Source organism: Oncorhynchus mykiss, chromosome 13, assembly GCF_057628025.1.
Source record: "Oncorhynchus mykiss isolate SJ-2025 chromosome 13, ASM5762802v1, whole genome shotgun sequence".
NCBI lineage: Eukaryota > Metazoa > Chordata > Actinopteri > Salmoniformes > Salmonidae > Oncorhynchus > Oncorhynchus mykiss.
The window spans coordinates 81,355,701-81,378,035 of record NC_143034.1 but is presented as its reverse complement, the minus strand read 5'-3'; the positions used below and the strand labels follow the sequence as shown (position 1 = coordinate 81,378,035).

The following is a 22,335-nucleotide window of genomic DNA, read 5'->3' as shown; positions in this document are numbered from 1 at the left end:
TTTATAGTTCACTTTTGAGTTTCTGAATCGAAGTAGCATAGTGAATGCTAGTTAGGCGTGTTGTGTTCTTCTGGGAAAATTGATGTTTAGGTGTCTCACTTTTAGACGTTTCCTGGGATTATAATCTTGGGGAGAGTGGGGGAGATTGAGGGAATAAACGACCAAATTGAAAAAGGCCTGGAAGTTTATTAAGTTGTTTAATCATTAAGGTTTGCAAATACATACACATAAAACATTTGTTAGGACTATTTGTTATTGTGCAAAGGTATTTTAAAGAGGCACGCTCACATATGGAACTTTATGAGTTTTTATTTTATGAGTTTTAATTACACAAGTTAATTTTTTTATTTTAAGGATAAAGGGTTCTTTAATATGTCTAATGTAGTATGGAACATGACTATACAAGGGTGGGTTGACTTATTGACCTTATCATGGCTATCTTCTGAGGTCTGATCAGCCTCAGGGGAGAGTCATTGGTATAATGAATGTGGTCATATTGAGTTACTAGTTTTAAGGTCAATTAATTATAATGGAGTTTTAGTTTGGGGTTAGAATTATTGTTTGAATCACTGATGAGAAAGTGTTTCAGGATTCTGTTTTACAATATTAGCAGTGAAGTTTTCGAATTGGCTATTATTGATTTGGTATTACAACAGAAAATAATCCTATTTATCATTGAGAATAAATAGGGGGAGATAAAACATGGTCCTTTGAGGTTTGGACAGGACACCGAATTAAGCCAATAGGGCAGGAAATTACATAGAAAAATAAGTTTCAGTTCTTAGGGGTGATAAATTACTGTAGATAAGGTATTCCACACTATGCAACATATATTAAATTCATGTTATTGTCAGATAGAATACTAAGGATCTCTGAAGGAAAGAGCTTATTAGTGTGGGAAGGACTTTGATATGGTTAGGATTTGTTTTGGCTCTGTTTGACTATTAGGAGTTTTTTAAATATTACTAAATTTAACAGGAATATATGACATCTGTGATGATTTAGAATTATTGTAAGGATTAAGACAGATTGATTAAGGAAATGTAAGGACTTTAGAGATTGCCACTTATAGACATGTTTTTTCTAAAATCAATGATTTTAGATAAAGTCAAACAGTGAGACGCTTAGCACAAATACTTCTTAAACTAGATAAGACATTTGCCAGATAATTGATACAGGATTGATAAGAATGGATGCCCAAGGGAGAATTGGACATACATGATAATGTAAGAATATAAGGATAATTTACTAATCCTACCTAAGTCATTATTTAGGGTAGATAAGGTTGTTACCTGGGCAGAGTCAGGTATCAAAAGGGGGATGGGTAAATTAGTGGCCTATTGGATAATAAACTAATAATAAAAAAAATAAAAAAATGTTTAGCTAACAAATAGGCCTAGAAGTTAAAGATATAATCAGATAAAACATATTAGAAACTGTTTGTTAACCAAGCCTGTATGTCAAGGATTTTATGCATTACAGGTGAACTACAGGTGAAGTCACTCAATCCAGTCCCAGAGGCTTGTTGGGGGGACCATACCAAGGACTCCTGGTGACAGCTAGCTGAAAGAGCTACCCGGATTCATATCGCACGGCGGGAGGGTAAGACACAGTGACACTGTCGAACAATAAACAGTGTTTGAGAGGAGAACTGGAATTAACAGAATTCCGGGGGCCATCGCTCGAATGAAGAAAATCCTTCCTGTCTTTTCACCCCTGTTTTTGTTCATAGAAGTGAAGGTGTGTCTGGCTCTTGCTAGTGATGTGTTCTCGGGGAGAGGGTGGTGCTTCACATGGAAGCTGTTCGTCTGAGCTGTCTTATCGTGGGTGCCATATTCCTGATACAGCACGTCCTACCTGAGTATGCGGAGAGTGGTAATTTGACCCATGGTTTATACGATGAGGATTTTGTTCCAAAACAAGCATAAGAGATCCCTAGATCTGGGTAGACAGGAAGTTAGAGTAGAGGTTGGGAAGGATGTCTCAGTGGAGTTTTATGTAGACCAAATGGGGTCCCTAACTACATGGCAGTCTAGGACTCTGAGACATTATGGTATATATCGGTGCAGGTCCCCATATTGATCATGGACACAGGTCATAGCTCATATGGAGAGAGAGGGCTATATGAATCCACTCACCAGTATGGAAGGAGGTGGAGTATAGTGAAGGTGAGAGTTTTTGACTGTAATCCAGAGAGAGGGATGTATTGCATAAAGATACACCTTACCCTTTAAACAGTAATGAAGGAGGATCTAGGGTTGTGATATGATGGATATGACCAGGTCTTGGTCGACACCCTAGTACGGTTCCGGGTAGAGGAGGTTAGGCCAGTATGGTAAAGCTGTTCACGAAAGCAGTAATGCCAGATAATGACAGTTGCATTGATTTGCACTATTTATATCCACAGGTTCCTCCCTTTACAGTGACCGGAGGAGATTATTTCCGTTTGGCCCGGTACAATACTCTTGGGAAATGATGTCAGGGCGAGGTTTTACCGGCAGATTGGACAGGATTATGCTCCCTTGTACATTTGGGAATGCCTTTCACACTCATTCAATACCAAGACATGAAGTTTAGCCAAACGGGAGAAAAGAGCTACTCCATCTGAGTCTTTGATGACAAAGTATACATTGATAACATTGGGGTTCCACGGGGGGTGCCAGATGAGTTCAAAGCAAGAAATCAGATCCTAGCAGGATTAGAGTTAAGCATTTCCAGGTGGTCTACTCTCAATAAGAACGTGGACTGGATTAATTATATTTATTATAATCAACAGCGTTTTACCAATTGTACCAGAGATGCTATTAAAGGTTTTGCAGAACAGACTGAAGCAACCAGCCTGATGGCTTGGCAGAATAGAATTGCATTAGATATGTTATTGGCTGAAAAGGGAGAAGTATGCGTGATTTTCGGGACCATGTTTGTGCTTACATCCCAAATAACACAGCTCCGGACAAATCAGTGAAATCGATGGCAATAGATGGTGAGGTACCAGGGGATTCCAGGTTCTGACCCGTGGAGTGCTGAATGCATGTCTACAGAACAAGTGGACGAATCTGGATCCTTCATTTGCGTGGAATTTATATTTGATGAGACCATTTTTGATGTTTAGGGAGGTTAGGTTGTATCTTGTTTCATTATTAGACTGTTTTTTTTATGAAGATTGTAACGAAATTCCTGATAAGAAGAGTTATGATTCTGATGTAGGCCTAAGAAACAGTCATGGCGAATGCAAGTAGTGGGTTATGTTTAGGTGATGTTTTGATAACAAGTGTTGGGTTATGTTTAGGTGATGTTTTGATAACAATAAATATTTCTAGTAAAAATAGAAATAGGCTTTTTAATATTGTAATATAACTACATGTGTGATTGGATGTATAATATTTAATCAAAGGGTGGATATTTTAAGGGAATTTGTATCAATAATTACTAATTATTTATACATTTCAATCAGGACTGACTAATCAGAATACTATTATGTTACTGTATATGTACTAATCAGAATACTATTATGTTACTGTATATGTACTAATCAGAATACTATTATGTTACTGTATATGTACTAATCAGAATACTATTATGTTACTGTATATGTACTAATCAGAATACTATTATGTTACTGTATATGTACTAATCAGAATACTATTATGTTACTGTATATGTACTAATCAGAATACTATTATGTTGCTGTATATGTACTAATCAGAATGCTATTATGTTACTGTATATGTACTAATCAGAATACTATTATGTTACTGTATATGTACTAATCAGAATACTATTATGTTACTGTATATGTACTAATCAGAATACTATTATGTTACTGTATATGTACTAATCAGAATACTATTATGTTACTGTATATGTACTAATCAGAATACTATTATGTTACTGTATATGTACTAATCAGAATACTATTATGTTACTGTATATGTACTAATCAGAATACTATTATGTTACTGTATATGTACTAATCAGAATACTATTATGTTACTGTATATGTACTAATCAGAATACTATTATGTTACTGTATATGTAACTAATCAGAATACTATTATGTTACTGTATATGCACTAATCAGAATACTATTATGTTACTGTATATGTATGAATTTTCTTTTTAATCTTAGTACTGAATATAATGTGTGTAAATATAATCAAGAATTAGAACAATGACTGTCTGTTCCTTGGTAGAAATTAATGAACTATATCGCCAGACTGGCTAGAATGCTTAGTCTGGGCTCTGTCCATTACTATAAAATAAGGGTCATACAAATCCTTATGAATTGACAGAGTATTTAATTTTAATTGGGTGTTAAAACAGAGGAATTTAATTCCTGCAACACTTTCAGAAAATACCTCCAACTGAAAAGAGACTAACTGTTCTGTAAACAGTTGTGTAAAACTCAGGAGATACACCATCAGTCCCAGGAGATACACCATCAGTCCCAGGAGATACACCATCAGTCCCAGGAGATACACCATCAGTCCCAGCAGATACACCATCAGTCCCAGGAGATACACCATCAGTCCCAGGAGATACACCATCAGTCTCAGCAGATATACCATCAGTCTCAGGAGATACACCATCAGTCCCAGGAGATACACCATCAGTCTCAGCAGATATACCATCAGTCTCAGCAGATATACCATCAGTCTCAGGAGATACACCATCAGTCTCAGCAGATACACCATCAGTCCCAGGAGATACACCATCAGTCCCAGGAGATATACCATCAGTCCCAGCAGATATACCATCAGTCTCAGCAGATAAACCATCAGTCCCAGGAGATACACCATCAGTCTCAGCAGATAAACCATCAGTCCCAACAGATATGCCATCAGTCTCAGGAGATACACCATCAGTCTCAGCAGATACACCATCAGTCCCAGGAGATATACCATCAGTCCCAGCAGATACACCATCAGTCCCAGGAGATATACCATCAGTCTCAGGAGATACACCATCAGTCCCAGGAGATACACCATCAGTCCCAGGAGATACACCATCAGTCCCAGGAGATATACCATCAGTCTCAGCAGATACACCATCAGTCCCAGGAGACCTCCAACTGAAAAGGGACTAACTGTTCTGTAAACAGTTGTGTAAAACTCAGCAGATATACCATCAGTCCCAGGAGATATACCATCAGTCCCAGGAGACCTCCAACAGAAAAGGGACTAACTGTTCTGTAAACAGTTGTGTAAAACTCAGCAGATACACCATCAGTCCCAGGAGATACACCATCAGTCTCAGCAGATACACCATCAGTCCCAGGAGACCTCCAACATAAAAGGGACTAACTGTTCTGTAAACAGTTGTGTAAAACTCAGCAGATATACCATCAGTCCCAGGAGACCTCCAACAGAAAAGGGACTAACTGTTCTGTAAACAGTTGTGTGAAACTCAGCAGATACACCATCAGTCCCAGGAGACCTCCAACAGAAAAGGGACTAACTGTTCTGTAAACAGTTGTGTAAAACTCAGCAGATATACCATCAGTCCCAGGAGACTTATTATTTTTAAGTTGTTCAATAGAATAAATGATGTGTTCAACTATAACAGGGTCATGACACTGTTCCCTGTCAGCCTCACCAACTGATTTCACACCCCCCAGATAATCAAAACAAAAGAGTTGAGGACACCTCACAATACTGTAGAAGATGCAACTGAAGATGGAGATTAATGTGGGATCATCTGTGATGAGACCAGTCATATTTAAATGCTGAATTGTATTATTTTTAGAGTGGTATTTTTCTAACCTGAAAAAAAATCTGATATATTTTGTCCATCCTCCTCCATTTCTACCTACATCTGACTATACATATCATCCAACTGGTGTTGTAGATCAAACAGAACAGATTTATCCTCCTCCATTTCTACCTACATCTGACTATACATATCATCCAACTGGTGTTGTAGATCAAACAGAACAGATTTATCCTCCTCCATTTCTACCTACATCTGACAAAGGTTCCGTCAGCTTTCAGTTTATACATATCATCCAACTGGTGATGTAGATCAAACAGAACAGATTTATCCTCCTCCATTTCTACCTACATCTGACTAAGGTTCCGTCTGCTTTCAGTTTATACATATCATCCAACTGGTGTTGTAGATCAAACAGAACAGATGTATCCTCCTCTGAAAGACTTTCAACAGGCTTTTGAACAAGACAGGTGATCTTTGTAATTACACTTTCTTCTTCAGCTCTCCTGGTCTTGACAACAAAACTCTCATGTTTTCTTGCATATTTTCCAACCTTAAAAAGCTCCCAGTTATTACGGTATGAATTGTTATTCATAGCGTTGTTCCTGAAGTGTTTAATTACATTGTTTATCTCCATCTGGACCAACTCATGTTTTAATATAGAGCTATTAAGTTTCCAATAGGATGCTCTGCCAGGGCCATTATCAGAGATACACAGTGTAATGTCAGTATAAACAGCTCTATGATCAGTAAGGGCCATTATCAGAGATAAACAGCTCTATGATCAGTAAGGGTCATTATCAGAGATAAACAGTGTAATGTCAATATAAACAGCTCTATGATCAGTAAGGGCCATTATCAGAGATACACAGCTCTATGATCAGTAAGGGCCATTATCAGAGATAAACAGTGTAATGTCAATATAAACAGCTCTATGATCAGTAAGGGCCATTATCAGAGATACACAGCTCTATGATCAGTAAGGGCCATTATCAGAGATACACAGTGTAATGTCAATATAAACAGCTAAGAAAAAATGATTCATCTGGACAACATGATTCATGTTTCCACGGTCCATACCTGCCTACTCCTTTAACACCAGAGACAACATGATTAATGTTTCCACTGTCCATACCTGCCTACTCCTTTAACACCAGAGACAACATGATTAATGTTTCCACTGTCCATACCTGCCTACTCCTTTAACACCAGAGACAACATGATTAATGTTTCCACTGTCCATACCTGCCTACTCCTTTAACACCAGAGACAACATGATTAATGTTTCCACTGTCCATACCTGCCTACTCCTTTAACACCAGAGACAACATGATTAATGTTTCCACTGTCCATACCTGCCTACTCCTTTAACACCAGAGACAACATGATTAATGTTTCCACTGTCCATACCTGCCTACTCCTTTAACACCAGAGACAACATGATTAATGTTTCCACTGTCCATACCTGCCTACTCCTTTAACACCAGAGACAACATGATTAATGTTTCCACTGTCCATACCTGCCTACTCCTTTAACACCAGAGACAACATGATTAATGTTTCCACTGTCCATACCTGCCTACTCCTTTAACACCAGAGACAACATGATTAATTTTTCCACTGTCCATACCTGCCTACTCCTTTAACACCAGAGACAACATGATTAATGTTTCCACTGTCCATACCTGCCTACTCCTTTATTAACACCAGAGACAACATGATTAATGTGGACTATTAAAAGGACCAGGATGAACCAAGCTAGTTTACAGACAAAGACTTAGAAGGGAGGATTAAAGCTCCCCAACATGTAATTATATCAAGAAGACTTTATAACTGCCCTGATAGGCTCTTTATTGACAACTCTAATAGGACAATTATATCAAGAAGACTTTATAACTGCCCTGATAGGCTCTTTACTGACAACTCTAATAGGACAATTATATCAAGAAGACTTGATAACTGCCCTGTTAGGCTCTTTATTGACAACTCTAATAGGACAATTATATCAAGAAGACTTTATAACTGCCCTGATAGGCTCTTTACTGACAACTCTAATAGGACAATTATATCAAGAAGCCTTTATAACTGCCCTGATAGGCTCTTTATTGACAACTCTAATAGGACAATTATATCAAGAAGACTTTATAACTGCCCTGATAGGCTCTTTACCTACAACTCTAACAGGACAATTATATCAAGAAGACTTTATAACTGCCCTGATAGGCTCTTTACCTACAACTCTAACAGGACACTTTGGGTCGACATGGAAGAAGAACTCAATGCCCCATTTGGAGCATCATATTATCTGAGTCAACACTTAAATGTGGGACTGCAGAATCCCATAATGTCCCAAACTAAGAAACATGGAGTCAGATAAATAAGAGACAGACATCTTCACCTTTCCTGACAAGCTCTGCTTCGTTATGGAACAACCATGAATACTAATTAGGAGGAAAGGTGGTTGTCTGGAGAGAGTGGGATAGGTTTTGTTTTAGCCTCAACACTAATACATTTCACTTCTGCTTTTAGTGTCAACCTGAATTAGAGTGTGGCTGTGGAAGACTGGTCCCTTGATGATGTCTACAAGTGGCTGAGTACCAATGATCTCCATGATTCCATTCCATCATTCCAAGGTTCACAGTCTTTCTGAAGAATGCCATCTCTATTCTATTGTCCACTTTGCAACGAGCAAACATTCTCTGTGTCCAGACCACTCACACATATTGGCCTCTATCACCAGCATGAACCACATGTTCTAACTACCTGTGGAGTTAATGGGTGTGGGAAAACAAATAGATGTTTCAGCTTCTATCGGTCACACATCTACCAAAACCACACAGAGCTTTAAAGAGCCAACTTAGATGAGAATTGCCCTCGTGATGAATTTGAGACTGGGACTGATCCCATTGAAGATGACATGAGCGACGTAGAGAGTCTGCCAGAGGCTGAATATGTTCAAGACACAGAGATCAATACTGAGCAGCTAATTGAACGTCTCTAAAACAATATCTGTCTTGTTATTTAGTAAAGCAGGAAAGAACACTGCATCCCAGCTACGGTACAGAATAACATTGTTGAGGACCTCAGAACCATGTTGATGCATTATGACCCACTACAGTCCCCTCAGGTTTCATCTGACAAATAAACTAATACATGTGGTTGAACAGGACGATCTCAGGGACTTGCTTAACAACTCTGCAGTATTTGAGGAAGGCATTAGATGCATAATCTCTGAGTGGATGCTGGAGCATTACTGTGTGAAAGAATTGGACGTGGTCAGGACAACTGAAGCACCACTGAGCAACAAAGAAGGTTATAAAACAAGGTGATTTCAATACAGCTACATTTCCCCCAGGCTACATGAATATAAAGAGTCATGAGACAAAACAATCATAATGAACCAGATTACATGGAGAGAAGGGACCTGATCCTAGATCATAATGAATCAGATTACATGGAGAGGAGGGACCTGATCCTAGATCATAATGAATCAGATTACATGGAGAGGAGACCTGATCCTAGATCATAATGAATCAGATTACATGGAGAGGGGGGACCTGATCCTAGATCATAATGAATCAGATTACATGGAGAGGAGGACCTGATCCTAGATCATAATGAATCAGATTACATGGAGAGGAGACCTGATCCTAGATCATAATGAATCAGATTACATGGAGAGGAGACCTGATCCTAGATCATAATGAATCAGATTACATGGAGAGGAGGGACCTGATCCTAGATCATAATGAATCAGATTACATGGAGAGGGGACCTGATCCTAGATCATAATGAATCAGATTACATGGAGAGGGGGGACCTGATCCTAGATCATAATGAATCAGATTACATGGAGAGGGGGGACCTGATCCTAGATCATAATGAATCAGATTACATGGAGAGGGGACCTGATCCTAGATCATAATGAATCAGATTACATGGAGAGGGGGGACCTGATCCTAGATCATAATGAATCAGATTACATGGAGAGAAGGGACCTGATCCTAGATCATAATGAATCAGATTAAATGGAGAGGAGGGACCTGATCCTAGATCATAATGAATCAGATTACATGAAGAGGGGGACCTGATCCTAGATCATAATGAATCAGATTAGATGGACAGGGGGACCTGATCCTAGATCATAATGAATCAGATTAGATGGATAGGGGGACCTGATCCTAGATCAACACTCCAACTCTGGGACACTGCCTGTATGAAACATAACACAGAGTTGTAAAGTCTAGTTACAGCAGGTGTTTACTGCCATCTAGTGGAAGATACCAATATAACAATTTATTATCAGGGTGGGGAGGCGGGTGAGCTGAAACAGAAAGTAAAGTTGTTGTTTTGTTCAGGATCCATTTTGAGACGACAGAGCAGAAAACACTACATGGAGATTATTGAAAAATAAAGTAAGTATTTCTGAACAATAATCTATTCCAATGGACAGAGTAAGAGAATGAATACCTGGAATGAGATATTACTAGTTAGTGGAACTGCTACTTGAGCTGAGTTGCTGACAGACAGCAGTTTTCAAAGTGTAAACTAATCAGTAGTCCTACATGTTATCAGTAACACGTCTGGTAAAGATGGTGGAGGAGCTTTTCAATGATATGGTTTTATGTTTATCTCAGGGTTTCTCCATCCTTTTGTTCTTACCAGCACTTACACACCTGATTCAACTAATCATCACATATTTGAAGACAGTTTCATATTTGAGGCAAACAAATGAACATTCTCAAATTAAAACCTTTTGGGTTTGTAGGACTGCTTACAATTATTAAAGTCCTACAGTAACCCACATTTTGGAGGATATACACAGCTAAACTTGGTATTGAGTAAATTATATGTTTATCAAAAATAATGTAAGAGAGATGTCTTGAAGAAACGCGTCTGGGATTAGAACTCTGTGTCTCTGCGACAGTGGGAAGTTTGTTTTGCATGGCCCGGTGCTACAGGTGGGTGGACATTTATTTTAAGGACCAATGGAATGGTCTAAAATGCGCAAACTCTGCTCACCCGGGGAGCCGGGCAATGCAAAACGAATTCACCCAGTGACCGTTACTTTATTTCCTCATATGAAACTGAAAGTAACTTTGTAGCCGACGCAGTTCCAGAATGTCTGTTGAAACTGTGTCTCATATGGAACGTTAGAACAGTGGTGGAAACAGAACTCAGTTCCAGAATGTCTGTTGAAACGGTGTCTCATATGGAACGTTAGAACAGTGGTGGAAACAGAACTCAGTTCCAGAATGTCTGTTGAAACTGTGTCTCATATGGAACGTTTGAACAGTGGTGGAAACAGAACTCAGTTCCAGAATGTCTGTTGAAACTGTGTCTCATATGGAACGTTAGAACAGTGGTGGAAACAGAACTCAGTTCCAGAATGTCTGTTGAAACTGTGTCTCATATGGAACGTTAGAACAGTGGTGTAAACAGAACTCAGTTCCAGAATGTCTGTTGAAACTGTGTCTCATATGGAACGTTAGAACAGTGGTGGAAACAGAACTCAGTTCCAGAATGTCTGTTGAAACTGTCTCATATGGAACGTTAGAACAGTGGTGGAAACAGAACTCAGTTCCAGAATGTCTGTTGAAACTGTGACTCATATGGAACGTTAGAACAGCGGTGGAAACAGAACTCAGTTCCAGAATGTCTGTTGAAACTGTGTCTCATATGGAACGTTAGAACAGTGGTGGAAACAGAACTCAGTTCTCAAACTGGAGTAAAAGTAAAGATTCCTTCATAGAAAATGACTTCAGTAAAAGTGAAAATCACCCAGTAAAATACTACTTCAGGAAAAGTCTACAAGTATTTGGTTTTACATATAATTAAGTATCAAAGGTAAAAGTAAAGTAGTAATAATTTAAATTCCTTTTATTAATCAAACCAGACTGCACAATTTCCATGTTATTTTAATATACGGATAGCCAGGGTCACACTCCAACACTCAGACATAATTTAAAAACAAAGCATTTGTGTTTAGTGAGTCCATTTCCTGTCCTGCTGAGCATTCAAAATGTAAGGAGTACTTTTGTCTGTCAGGGAAAATGTTCGGAGTAAAAAGTACATCATTTTATTTATGAATGTAGTGAAGTAAAAGTAACAGTTGTTAAAAATATAAATATTAAAGTAAAGGACAGATTCCCCACAAAAACTACTGAAGTAGTACTTTAAAGTATTTTACTGAAGTACTTTACACCACTGCATTAGAAGACAGATAAATGTGTTGATTTGAAGGAAAGACGGGTAGATTCTGGTAGGTAGGCTACAAACTATTATAAAGTTAGGTCGTCGTCAGACATTCAACAGTCACAGTAGGTTTGAGCTACAGTATGATCACTAATCATGCCGACCAACCTGATGGTCTCTGTTGGAAATGTTGTGAAAAGAATCTGGCCGGGGCTATAAATATCTGGCATTACTCATCTCATATGTATATACTGTATTCTATACTATTCTACTGTATCTTAGTCTAAGCATTACTCATCTCATATGTATATACTGTATTCTATACTATTCTACTGTATCTTAGTCTATGCCACTCTGACATTGTGACCAATAACATTTGATTTTATCTGATTTAGATTAGGCTACATACACTACATGACCAAAAGTATGTGGACACCTGCTAGTCTAACATCTGTCGTGGAGAATCGTCTCAGAAATATAACACTCTTACAAGAACTTGTGAATTCAATATACACTGAGCCTTTCCATGGAAGGACCCTATCACAAACATAACAGGGCCTCCATGGAAGGACCCTATCACTAACATAACAGGGCTGAGCCCCTCCATGGAAGGACCTTATCACCAACATAACAGGGCTGAGCCCCTCTAGGGAAGGACCTTATCACCAACATAACAGGGCTGAGCCCCTCCATGGAAGGACCTTATCACCAACATAACAGGGCTGAGACCCTCCATGGAAGGACCTTATCACTAACATAACAGGGCTGAGCCTCTCCATGGAAGGACCTTATCACTAACATAACAGGCCCTCCATGGAAGGACATTATCACTAACATAACAGGGCTGAGCCCCTCCATGGAAGGACCTTATCACTAACATAACAGGGCTGAGCCCCTCCATGGAAGGACCCTATCACTAACATAACAGGGCTGAGCCCCTCCATGGAAGGACCTTATCACTAACATAACAGGGCTGAGCCTCTCCATGGAAGGACCTTATCACTAACATAACAGGCCCTCCATGGAAGGACATTATCACTAACATAACAGGGCTGAGCCCCTCCATGGAAGGACCTTATCACTAACATAACAGGGCTGAGCCTCTCCATGGAAGGACCTTATCACTAACATAACAGGGCTGAGACCCTCGATGGAAGGACCTTATCACTAACATAACAGGGCTGAGCCTCTCCATGGAAGGACCTTATCACTAACATAACAGGGCTGAGCCCCTCCATGGAAGGACCCTTTCACTAACATAACAGGGCTGAGCCCCTCCATGGAAGGACCCTATCACTAACATAACAGGGCTGAGCCCCTCCATGGAAGGACCCTATCACTAACATAACAGGGCTGAGCCCCTCCATGGAAGGACCTTATCACTAACATAACAGGGCCGAGCCCCTCCATGGAAGGACCCTATCACTAACATAACAGGGTTGAGCCCCTCCATGGAAGGACCTTATCACTAACATAACAGGGCCGAGCCCCTCCATGGAAGGACCTTATCACTAACATAACAGGGCTGAGCCCCTCCATGGAAGGACCTTATCACTAACATAACAGGGCTGAGCCCCTCCATGGAAGGACCTTATCAATAACATAACAGGGCCGAGCCCCTCCATGGAAGGACCTTATCACCAACATAACAGGGCTGAGACCCTCCATGGAAGGACCTTATCACCAACATAACAGGGCCTCCATGGAAGGACCTTATCACTAACATAACAGGGCTGAGACCCTCCATGGAAGGACCTTATCACTAACATAACAGGGCTGAGCCTCTCCATGGAAGGACCTTATCACTAACATAACAGGGCTGAGACCCTCCATGGAAGGACCTTATCACTAACATAACAGGGCTGAGACCCTCCATGGAAGGACCTTATCACTAACATAACAGGGCTGAGCCTCTCCATGGAAGGACCTTATCACTAACATAACAGGGCTGAGCCCCTCCATGGAAGGACCTTATCACTAACATAACAGGGCTGAGCCTCTCCATGGAAGGACCTTATCACAAACATAACAGGGCCTCCATGGAAGGACCTTATCACTAACATAACAGGGCTGAGCCCCTCCATGGAAGGACCTTATCACTAACATAACAGGGCTGAGCCTCTCCATGGAAGGACCTTATCACTAACATAACAGGGCTGAGCCCCTCCATGGAAGGACCCTTTCACTAACATAACAGGGCTGAGCCCCTCCATGGAAGGACCCTATCACTAACATAACAGGGCTGAGCCCCTCCATGGAAGGACCCTATCACTAACATAACAGGGCTGAGCCCCTCCATGGAAGGACCTTATCACTAACATAACAGGGCCGAGCCCCTCCATGGAAGGACCCTATCACTAACATAACAGGGTTGAGCCCCTCCATGGAAGGACCTTATCACTAACATAACAGGGCCGAGCCCCTCCATGGAAGGACCTTATCACTAACATAACAGGGCTGAGCCCCTCCATGGAAGGACCTTATCACTAACATAACAGGGCTGAGCCCCTCCATGGAAGGACCTTATCAATAACATAACAGGGCCGAGCCCCTCCATGGAAGGACCTTATCACCAACATAACAGGGCTGAGACCCTCCATGGAAGGACCTTATCACCAACATAACAGGGCTGAGACCCTCCATGGAAGGACCTTATCACCAACATAACAGGGCCTCCATGGAAGGACCTTATCACTAACATAACAGGGCTGAGACCCTCCATGGAAGGACCTTATCACCAACATAACAGGGCTGAGCCTCTCCATGGAAGGACCTTATCACTAACATAACAGGGCTGAGACCCTCCATGGAAGGACCTTATCACTAACATAACAGGGCTGAGACCCTCCATGGAAGGACCTTATCACTAACATAACAGGGCTGAGCCTCTCCATGGAAGGACCTTATCACTAACATAACAGGGCTGAGCCCCTCCATGGAAGGACCTTATCACTAACATAACAGGGCTGAGCCTCTCCATGGAAGGACCTTATCACAAACATAACAGGGCCTCCATGGAAGGACCTTATCACTAACATAACAGGGCTGAGCCCCTCCATGGAAGGACCTTATCACTAACATAACAGGGCCGAGCCCCTCCATGGAAGGACCCTATCACAAACATAACAGGGCCCCTCCATGGAAGGACCTTATCACAAACATAACAGGGCTGAGCCCCTCCATGGAAGGACCTTATCACAAACATAACAGGGCTGAGCCCCTCCATGGAAGGACCCTATCACAAACATAACAGGGCCGAGCCCCTCCATGGAAGGACCCTATTACTAACATAACAGGGCCGAGCCCCTCCATGGAAGGACCTTATCACAAACATAACAGGGCTGAGCCCCTCCATGGAAGGACCTTATCACTAACATAACAGGGCCTCCATGGAAGGACCTTATCACTAACATAACAGGGCTGAGCCTCTCCATGGAAGGACCTTATCACCAACATAACAGGGCTGAGACCCTCCATGGAAGGACCTTATCACTAACATAACAGGGCTGAGCCTCTCCATGGAAGGACCTTATCACTAACATAACAGGGCTGAGCCCCTCCATGGAAGGACCCTATCACTAACATAACAGGGCTGAGCCCCTCCATGGAAGGACCCTATCACTAACATAACAGGGCTGAGCCCCTCCATGGAAGGACCCTATCACTAACATAACAGGGCTGAGCCCCTCCATGGACGGACCTTATCACTAACATAACAGGGCCGAGCCCCTCCATGGAAGGACTCTATCACTAACATAACAGGGCTGAGCCCCTCCATGGAAGGACCTTATCACTAAAATAACAGGGCTGAGCCCCTCCATGGAAGGACCTTATCACTAACATAACAGGGCTGAGCCCCTCCATGGGAAGGACCTTATCACTAACATAACAGGGCCGAGCCCCTCCATGGAAGGACCTTATCACTAACATAACAGGGCTGAGACCCTCCATGGAAGGACCTTATCACTAACATAACAGGGCTGAGCCTCTCCATGGAAGGACCTTATCACTAACATAACAGGGCTGAGACCCTCCATGGAAGGACCTTATCACTAACATAACAGGGCTGAGACCCTCCATGGAAGGACCTTATCACTAACATAACAGGGCTGAGACCCTCCATGGAAGGACCTTATCACTAACATAACAGGGCTGAGCCCCTCCATGGAAGGACCTTATAACAAACATAACAGGGCCTCCATGGAAGGACCTTATCACAAACATAACAGGGCTGAGCCCCTCCATGGAAGGACCCTATCACAAACATAACAGGGCCTCCATGGAAGGACCTTATCACTAACATAACAGGGCTGAGCCCCTCCATGGAAGGACCTTATCACTAACATAACAGGGCCGAGCCCCTACATGGAAGGACCCTATCACAAACATAACATTGCCCCTCCATGGAAGGACCTTATCACAAACATAACAGGGCTGAGCCCCTCCATGGAAGGACCTTATCACAAACATAACAGGGCTGAGCCCCTCCATGGAAGGACCCTATCACAAACATAACAGGGCCGAGCCCCTCCATGGAAGGACCCTATCACTAACATAACAGGGCCGAGCCCCTCCATGGAAGGACCTTATCACAAACATAACAGGGCTGAGCCCCTCCATGGAAGGACCTTATCACTAACATAACAGGGCCTCCATGGAAGGACCTTATCACTAACATAACAGGGCTGAGCCCCTCCATGGAAGGACCCTATCACAAACATAACAGGGCCGAGCCCCTCCATGGAAGGACCTTATCACAAACATAACAGGGCCGAGCCCCTCCATGGAAGGACCCTATCACTAACATAACAGGGCCGAGCCCCTCCATGGAAGGACCTTATCACAAACATAACAGGGCTGAGCCCCTCCATGGAAGGACCTTATCACTAACATAACAGGGACGAGCCCCTCCATGGAAGGACCCTATCACAAACATAACAGGGCCCCTCCATGGAAGGACCTTATCACAAACATAACAGGGCTGAGCCCCTCCATGGAAGGATCCTATCACTAACATAACAGGGCCAAGCCCCTCCATGAAAGGACCTTATCACAAACATAACAGGGCTGAGCCCCTCCATGGAAGGACCCTATCACAAACATAACAGGGCTGAGCCCGTCCATGGAAGGACATTATCACAAACATAACAGGGCTGAGCCCCTCCATGGAAGGACCTTATCACTAACATAACAGGGCTGAGCCTCTCCATGAAAGGACCCTATCACTAACATAACAGGGCCCCTCCATGGAAGGACCTTATCACTAACATAACAGGGCTGAGCCCCTCCATGGAAGGACCTTATCACTAACATAACAGGGCTGAGCCCCTCCATGGAAGGACCCTATCACTAACTTAACAGGGCCGAGCCCCTCCATGGAAGGACCCTATCACAAACATAACAGGGCCTCCATGGAAGGACCTTATCACTAACATAACAGGGTTGAGCCCCTCCATGGAAGGACCTTATCACTAACATAACAGGGCCCCTCCATGGAAGGACCCTATCACAAACATGACAGGGCCGAGCCCCTCCATGGGAGGACCCTATCACAAACATAACAGGGCTGAGCCCCTCCATGGAAGGACCCTATCACTAACATGACAGGGCTGAGCCCCTCCATGGAAGGACCCTATCACTAACATAACAGGGCCCCTCCATGGAAGGATCCTATCACTAACATAACAGGGCCAAGCCCCTCCATGAAAGGACCTTATCACAAACATAACAGGGCTGAGCCCCTCCATGGAAGGACCTTATCACTAACATAACAGGGCCCCTCCATGGAAGGACCCTATCACAAACATGACAGGGCCGAGCCCCTCCATGGAAGGATCCTGTCACACACTTATTAATAGCCTAGTGGTTAGAGCGTTGGACTAGTAACCGGAAAGTTGCAAGTTCAAACCCCCGAGCTGACAAGGTACAAATCTGTCGTTCTGCCTCTGAACAGGCAGTTAACCCACTGTTTCTAGGCTGGTAGGCCGTCATTGAAAATAAGAATTTGTTCTTAACTGACTTGCATAGTTAAATAAAGGTAAAATGAAAAATAACAGGGCCGAGCCCCTCCATGGAAAGAGACCAAATTCTCATATTACAGAGTCCTGCCTTTATAGGATTCTGTCTTTGCAAAACGTATAGAGTCCCCTCCCTCTATATGAAAACAGCTTCCCTTGACCTGTCCATTATTTTCTTCACATCTCAGAGCTAGTTCACGCCCACTAATGCTCATGTCTGCTTCTGGTTATAATGATGGTAGAACTCCTTCCATGTTCTAAAAATAATGCTTCTGTTTCACCTGTTAGTCATCAGTTATCTTGTTTCCATCTTTCTTCCTGTATCCTGCTGACCATAGTACGTCCAGCTGTCATAAATATACGTGTGGTCTGATGTACTCTTTCAAACATAGAGCATAGTCTGGGTGTCATGTGGCCTGGGTGTCATCTTCTCTTAATGTGCATGTCCTTGCTACTTCAGCCTGGCAACTAGACCTATTTATATTTAATGCTTTTGCTCTCCTTAATGGTTCGCTCCTACACCACTAGGCTACCTGCAGCCCCAAAATAAGATGTAGGCCTATCAGGGGCTATTAGTTAGTTTTCAGGCTACCTGCTGCCCCAAAATAAGATGTAGGCCTATCAGGGGCTATTAGTTAGTTTTCAGGCTACCTGCTGCCCCAAAATAAGATGTAGGCCTATAAGGGGCTATTAGTTAGTTTTCAGGCTACCTGCCTCCCCAAAATAAGATGTAGGCCTATCAGGGGTTATTAGTTAGTTTTCAGGCTACCTGCCTCCCCAAAATAAGATGTAGGCCTATCAGGGGCTATTAGTTAGTTTTCAGGCTACCTGCCTCCCCAAAATAAGATGTAGGCCTATCAGGGGTTATTAGTTAGTTTTCAGGCTACCTGCCTCCCCAAAATAAGATGTAGGCCTATCAGGGGCTATTAGTTAGTTTTCAGGCTACCTGCCGCCCCAAAATAAGATGTAGACCTATCAGGGGCTATTAGTTAGTTTTCAGGCTACCTGCCGCCCCAAAATAAGATGTAGGCCTATCAGGGGCTATTAGTTAGTTTTCAGGCTACCTGCCATCCCAAAATAAGATGTAGGCCTATCAGGGGCTATTAGTTAGTTTTCAGGCTACCTGCCGCCCCAAAATAAGATGTAGACCTATCAGGGGCTATTAGTTAGTTTTCAGGCTACCTGCCGCCCCAAAATAAGATGTAGGCCTATCAGGGGCTATTAGTTAGTTTTCAGGCTACCTGCCGTCCCAAAATAAGATGTAGGCCTATCAGGGGCTATTAGTTAGTTTTCAGGCTACCTGCCACCCCAAAATAAGATGTAGGCCTATCAGGGGGTATTAGTTAGTTTTCAGGCTACCTGCTGCCCCAAAATAAGATGTAGGCCTATCAGGGGCTATTAGTTAGTTTTCAGGCTACCTGCCGCCCCAAAATAAGATGTAGGCCTATCAGGGGCTATTAGTTAGTTTTCAGGCTACCTGCCGTCCCAAAATAAGATGTAGGCCTATCAGGGGCTATTAGTTAGTTTTCAGGCTACCTGCCTCCCCAAAATAAGATGTAGGCCTATCAGGGGCTATTAGTTAGTTTTCAGGCTACCTGCCGCCCCAAAATAAGATGTAGGCCTATCAGGGGCTATTAGTTAGTTTTCAGGCTACCTGCTGCCCCAAAATAAGATGTAGGCCTATCAGGGGCATTAGTTAGTTTTCAGGCCTTGTGGGCGGGTTTTGAGTAGTCATTGGGCTAGAAAAAGTAGTTTAACTAAATCACCTGACTGTTTGGATGTGTCTGTTAGTAAATGTTTTATTTCTAAAAGATAATAAATAAAAGAGAACAATTGACCTTCAATAATTAGTTGTCACTATGTTAACCACAACCAACATGTTGGATCTCTGTTTAGTTGTCACTGTGTTAACCACAACCAACATGTTGGATCTCTGTTTAGTTGTCACTGTGTTAACCACAACCAACATGCTGGATCTCTGTTTAGTTGTCACTGTGTTAACCACAACCAACATGTTGGATCTCTGCTTAGTTGTCACTGTGTTAACCACAACCAACATGTTGGATCTCTGCTTAGTTGTCACTGTGTTAACCACAACCAACATGTTGGATCTCTGTTTAGTTGTCACTGTGTTAACCACAACCAACATGTTGGATCTCTGTTTAGTTGTCACTGTGTTAACCACAACCAACATGTTGGATCTCTGTTTAGTTGTCACTGTGTTAACCACAACCAACATGCTGGATCTCTGTTTAGTTGTCACTGTGTTAACCACAACTAACATGTTGGATCTCTGTTTAGTTGTCACTGTGTTAACCACAACCAACATGTTGGATCTCTGTTTAGTTGTCACTGTGTTAACCACAACCAACATGTTGGATCTCTGTTTAGTTGTCACTGTGTTAACCACAACCAACATGCTGGATCTCTGTTTAGTTGTCACTGTGTTAACCACAACCAACATGCTGGATCTCTGTTTAGGGGTCAGTGCTCTAAAATGAGTCTCTCTGGGGAGAGGGAGGAGGGGGTCCCTGCCTCTACAATGAGTCTCTCTGGGGAACATGACACCAAAACTAAGAGGTGAGATGTCAATTTTGTTTAAGAATGTATATTCTAAAACGTTTTTAAATCAGATAATGTTGCTTATGTGTACATTCTATATACTGTAACTATATACTATATACTACATTCTATATACTGTAACTATATACTATATACTACATTCTATATACTGTAACTATATACTATATACTACATTCTATATACTGTAAGTATATACTGTATACTACATTCTATATACTGTAACTATATACTATATATTACATTCTATATAACTGTAACTATATACTATATACTACATTCTATATAACTGTAACTATATACTATATACTACATTCTATATACTGTAACTATATACTATATACTACATTCTATATAACTGTAACTATATACTATATACTACATTCTATATACTGTAACTATATACTATATACTACATTCTATATACTGTAAGTATATACTGTATACTACATTCTATATACTGTAACTATATACTATATACTACATTCTATATAACTGTAACTATATACTATATACTACATTCTATATACTGTAACTATATACTATATACTACATTCTATATAACTGTAACTATATACTATATACTACATTCTATATACTGTAACTATATACTATATACTACATTCTATATACTGTAACTATATACTATATACTACATTCTATATACTGTAACTATATACTATATACTACATTCTATATACTGTAACTATATACTACATTCTATATACTGTAACTATATACTATATACTACATTCTATATACTGTAACTATATACTATATACTACATTCTATATACTGTAACTATATACTATATACTACATTCTATATACTGTAACTATATACTATATACTACATTCTATATACTGTAACTATATACTATATACTACATTCTATATACTGTAACTGTTCTTGATTTTGTTTTGTTTTGTTTTGTTGTTGATCCATTTTTCATCAAATCAAGTCTGTCTTTTTTAAGTGAAATTTACCCACTTTAGAAGCCTTTATAAAGACTTGAAGTCATTTAATAATTTCTATAAACAATCAAATATAATTTACCAACATTTCTGAAAGTGGACACTGCGTTTTGGAATGAAACTCTTCTTATGTTTCCCCATCTGAGCTCAGAGTAGATGAGAGATGTAATGTTTGTCTCTGTTGTGTTGAAGACCAATCAAGCAGGAGAGACCAGCCTCCTCTGTTCCCAGCTGTGTGTCCCTGAAGAGTGACAAGTCTATGGATCAACCTATAAACTTTAGAGAGGGAGACTTTTCTACTGAACAAAGGTAAGAAGAACTCATGGGTCATGGTCAGTGAGTTAAACAACACTGTCTCTAGTCATTTCTCCTCTCCCATTTTCCCATTTACTGTTGTTGTTTTCATAATCCATAGGCTCATCATTATGTCAATTTTCATAGTCCTAAAACAATATTAAACATTCCCTCCCTGTGTGTGTGTGTGTGTGTGTGTGTGTGTGTGTGTATGTGTGTGTGTGTGTGTGTGCGTGCGTGTGTGTGTGTGCACTCCCTGGATGAGGAGTGGTAATCTCAATCCTGATTTTCTAGTCACTTATACCTCTACCTACATGTACATATTATCTCAATTATAGTCTCATTATTACCTAAACTACCTGGTACCCTGCACATTGAGTCAGTACTGGTACTCCTTATAGCCTCATTATTACCTCAAATACCTGGTACCCTGCACATTGACTCAGTACTGGTTCTCCTTATAGTCTCATTATTACCTCAACTACCTGGTACCCTGCACATTGACTCAGTACTGGTTCTCCTTATAGTCTCATTATTACCTCAACTACCTGGTACCCTGCACATTG

General features: G+C 41.3%; 2 protein-coding genes across 2 annotated transcripts in view; both read left to right on the top strand.

Moving 5' to 3' along the window:
- Nucleotides 1-9,941: 9,941 nt before the first annotated feature.
- LOC118937849 (NLR family CARD domain-containing protein 3-like) overlaps nucleotides 9,942-22,335 on the top strand; it is a 79,111-nt gene continuing 66,717 nt past the window's right edge. Inside the window, exons 1-3 of the mRNA XM_090197912.1 lie at nucleotides 9,942-10,124; nucleotides 20,403-20,501; nucleotides 21,668-21,784. Coding sequence (XP_090054038.1) covers nucleotides 20,419-20,501; nucleotides 21,668-21,784 — 200 coding nt within the window. The 5' untranslated portion in view covers nucleotides 9,942-10,124; nucleotides 20,403-20,418. The remainder of the gene's footprint in view (nucleotides 10,125-20,402; nucleotides 20,502-21,667; nucleotides 21,785-22,335) is intronic.
- LOC110515071 (NLR family CARD domain-containing protein 3) overlaps nucleotides 10,039-22,335 on the top strand; it is a 193,532-nt gene continuing 181,235 nt past the window's right edge. Inside the window, exon 1 of the mRNA XM_090197856.1 lies at nucleotides 10,039-10,124. The gene's annotated coding sequence lies outside the window, so the exon portion shown is untranslated. The remainder of the gene's footprint in view (nucleotides 10,125-22,335) is intronic.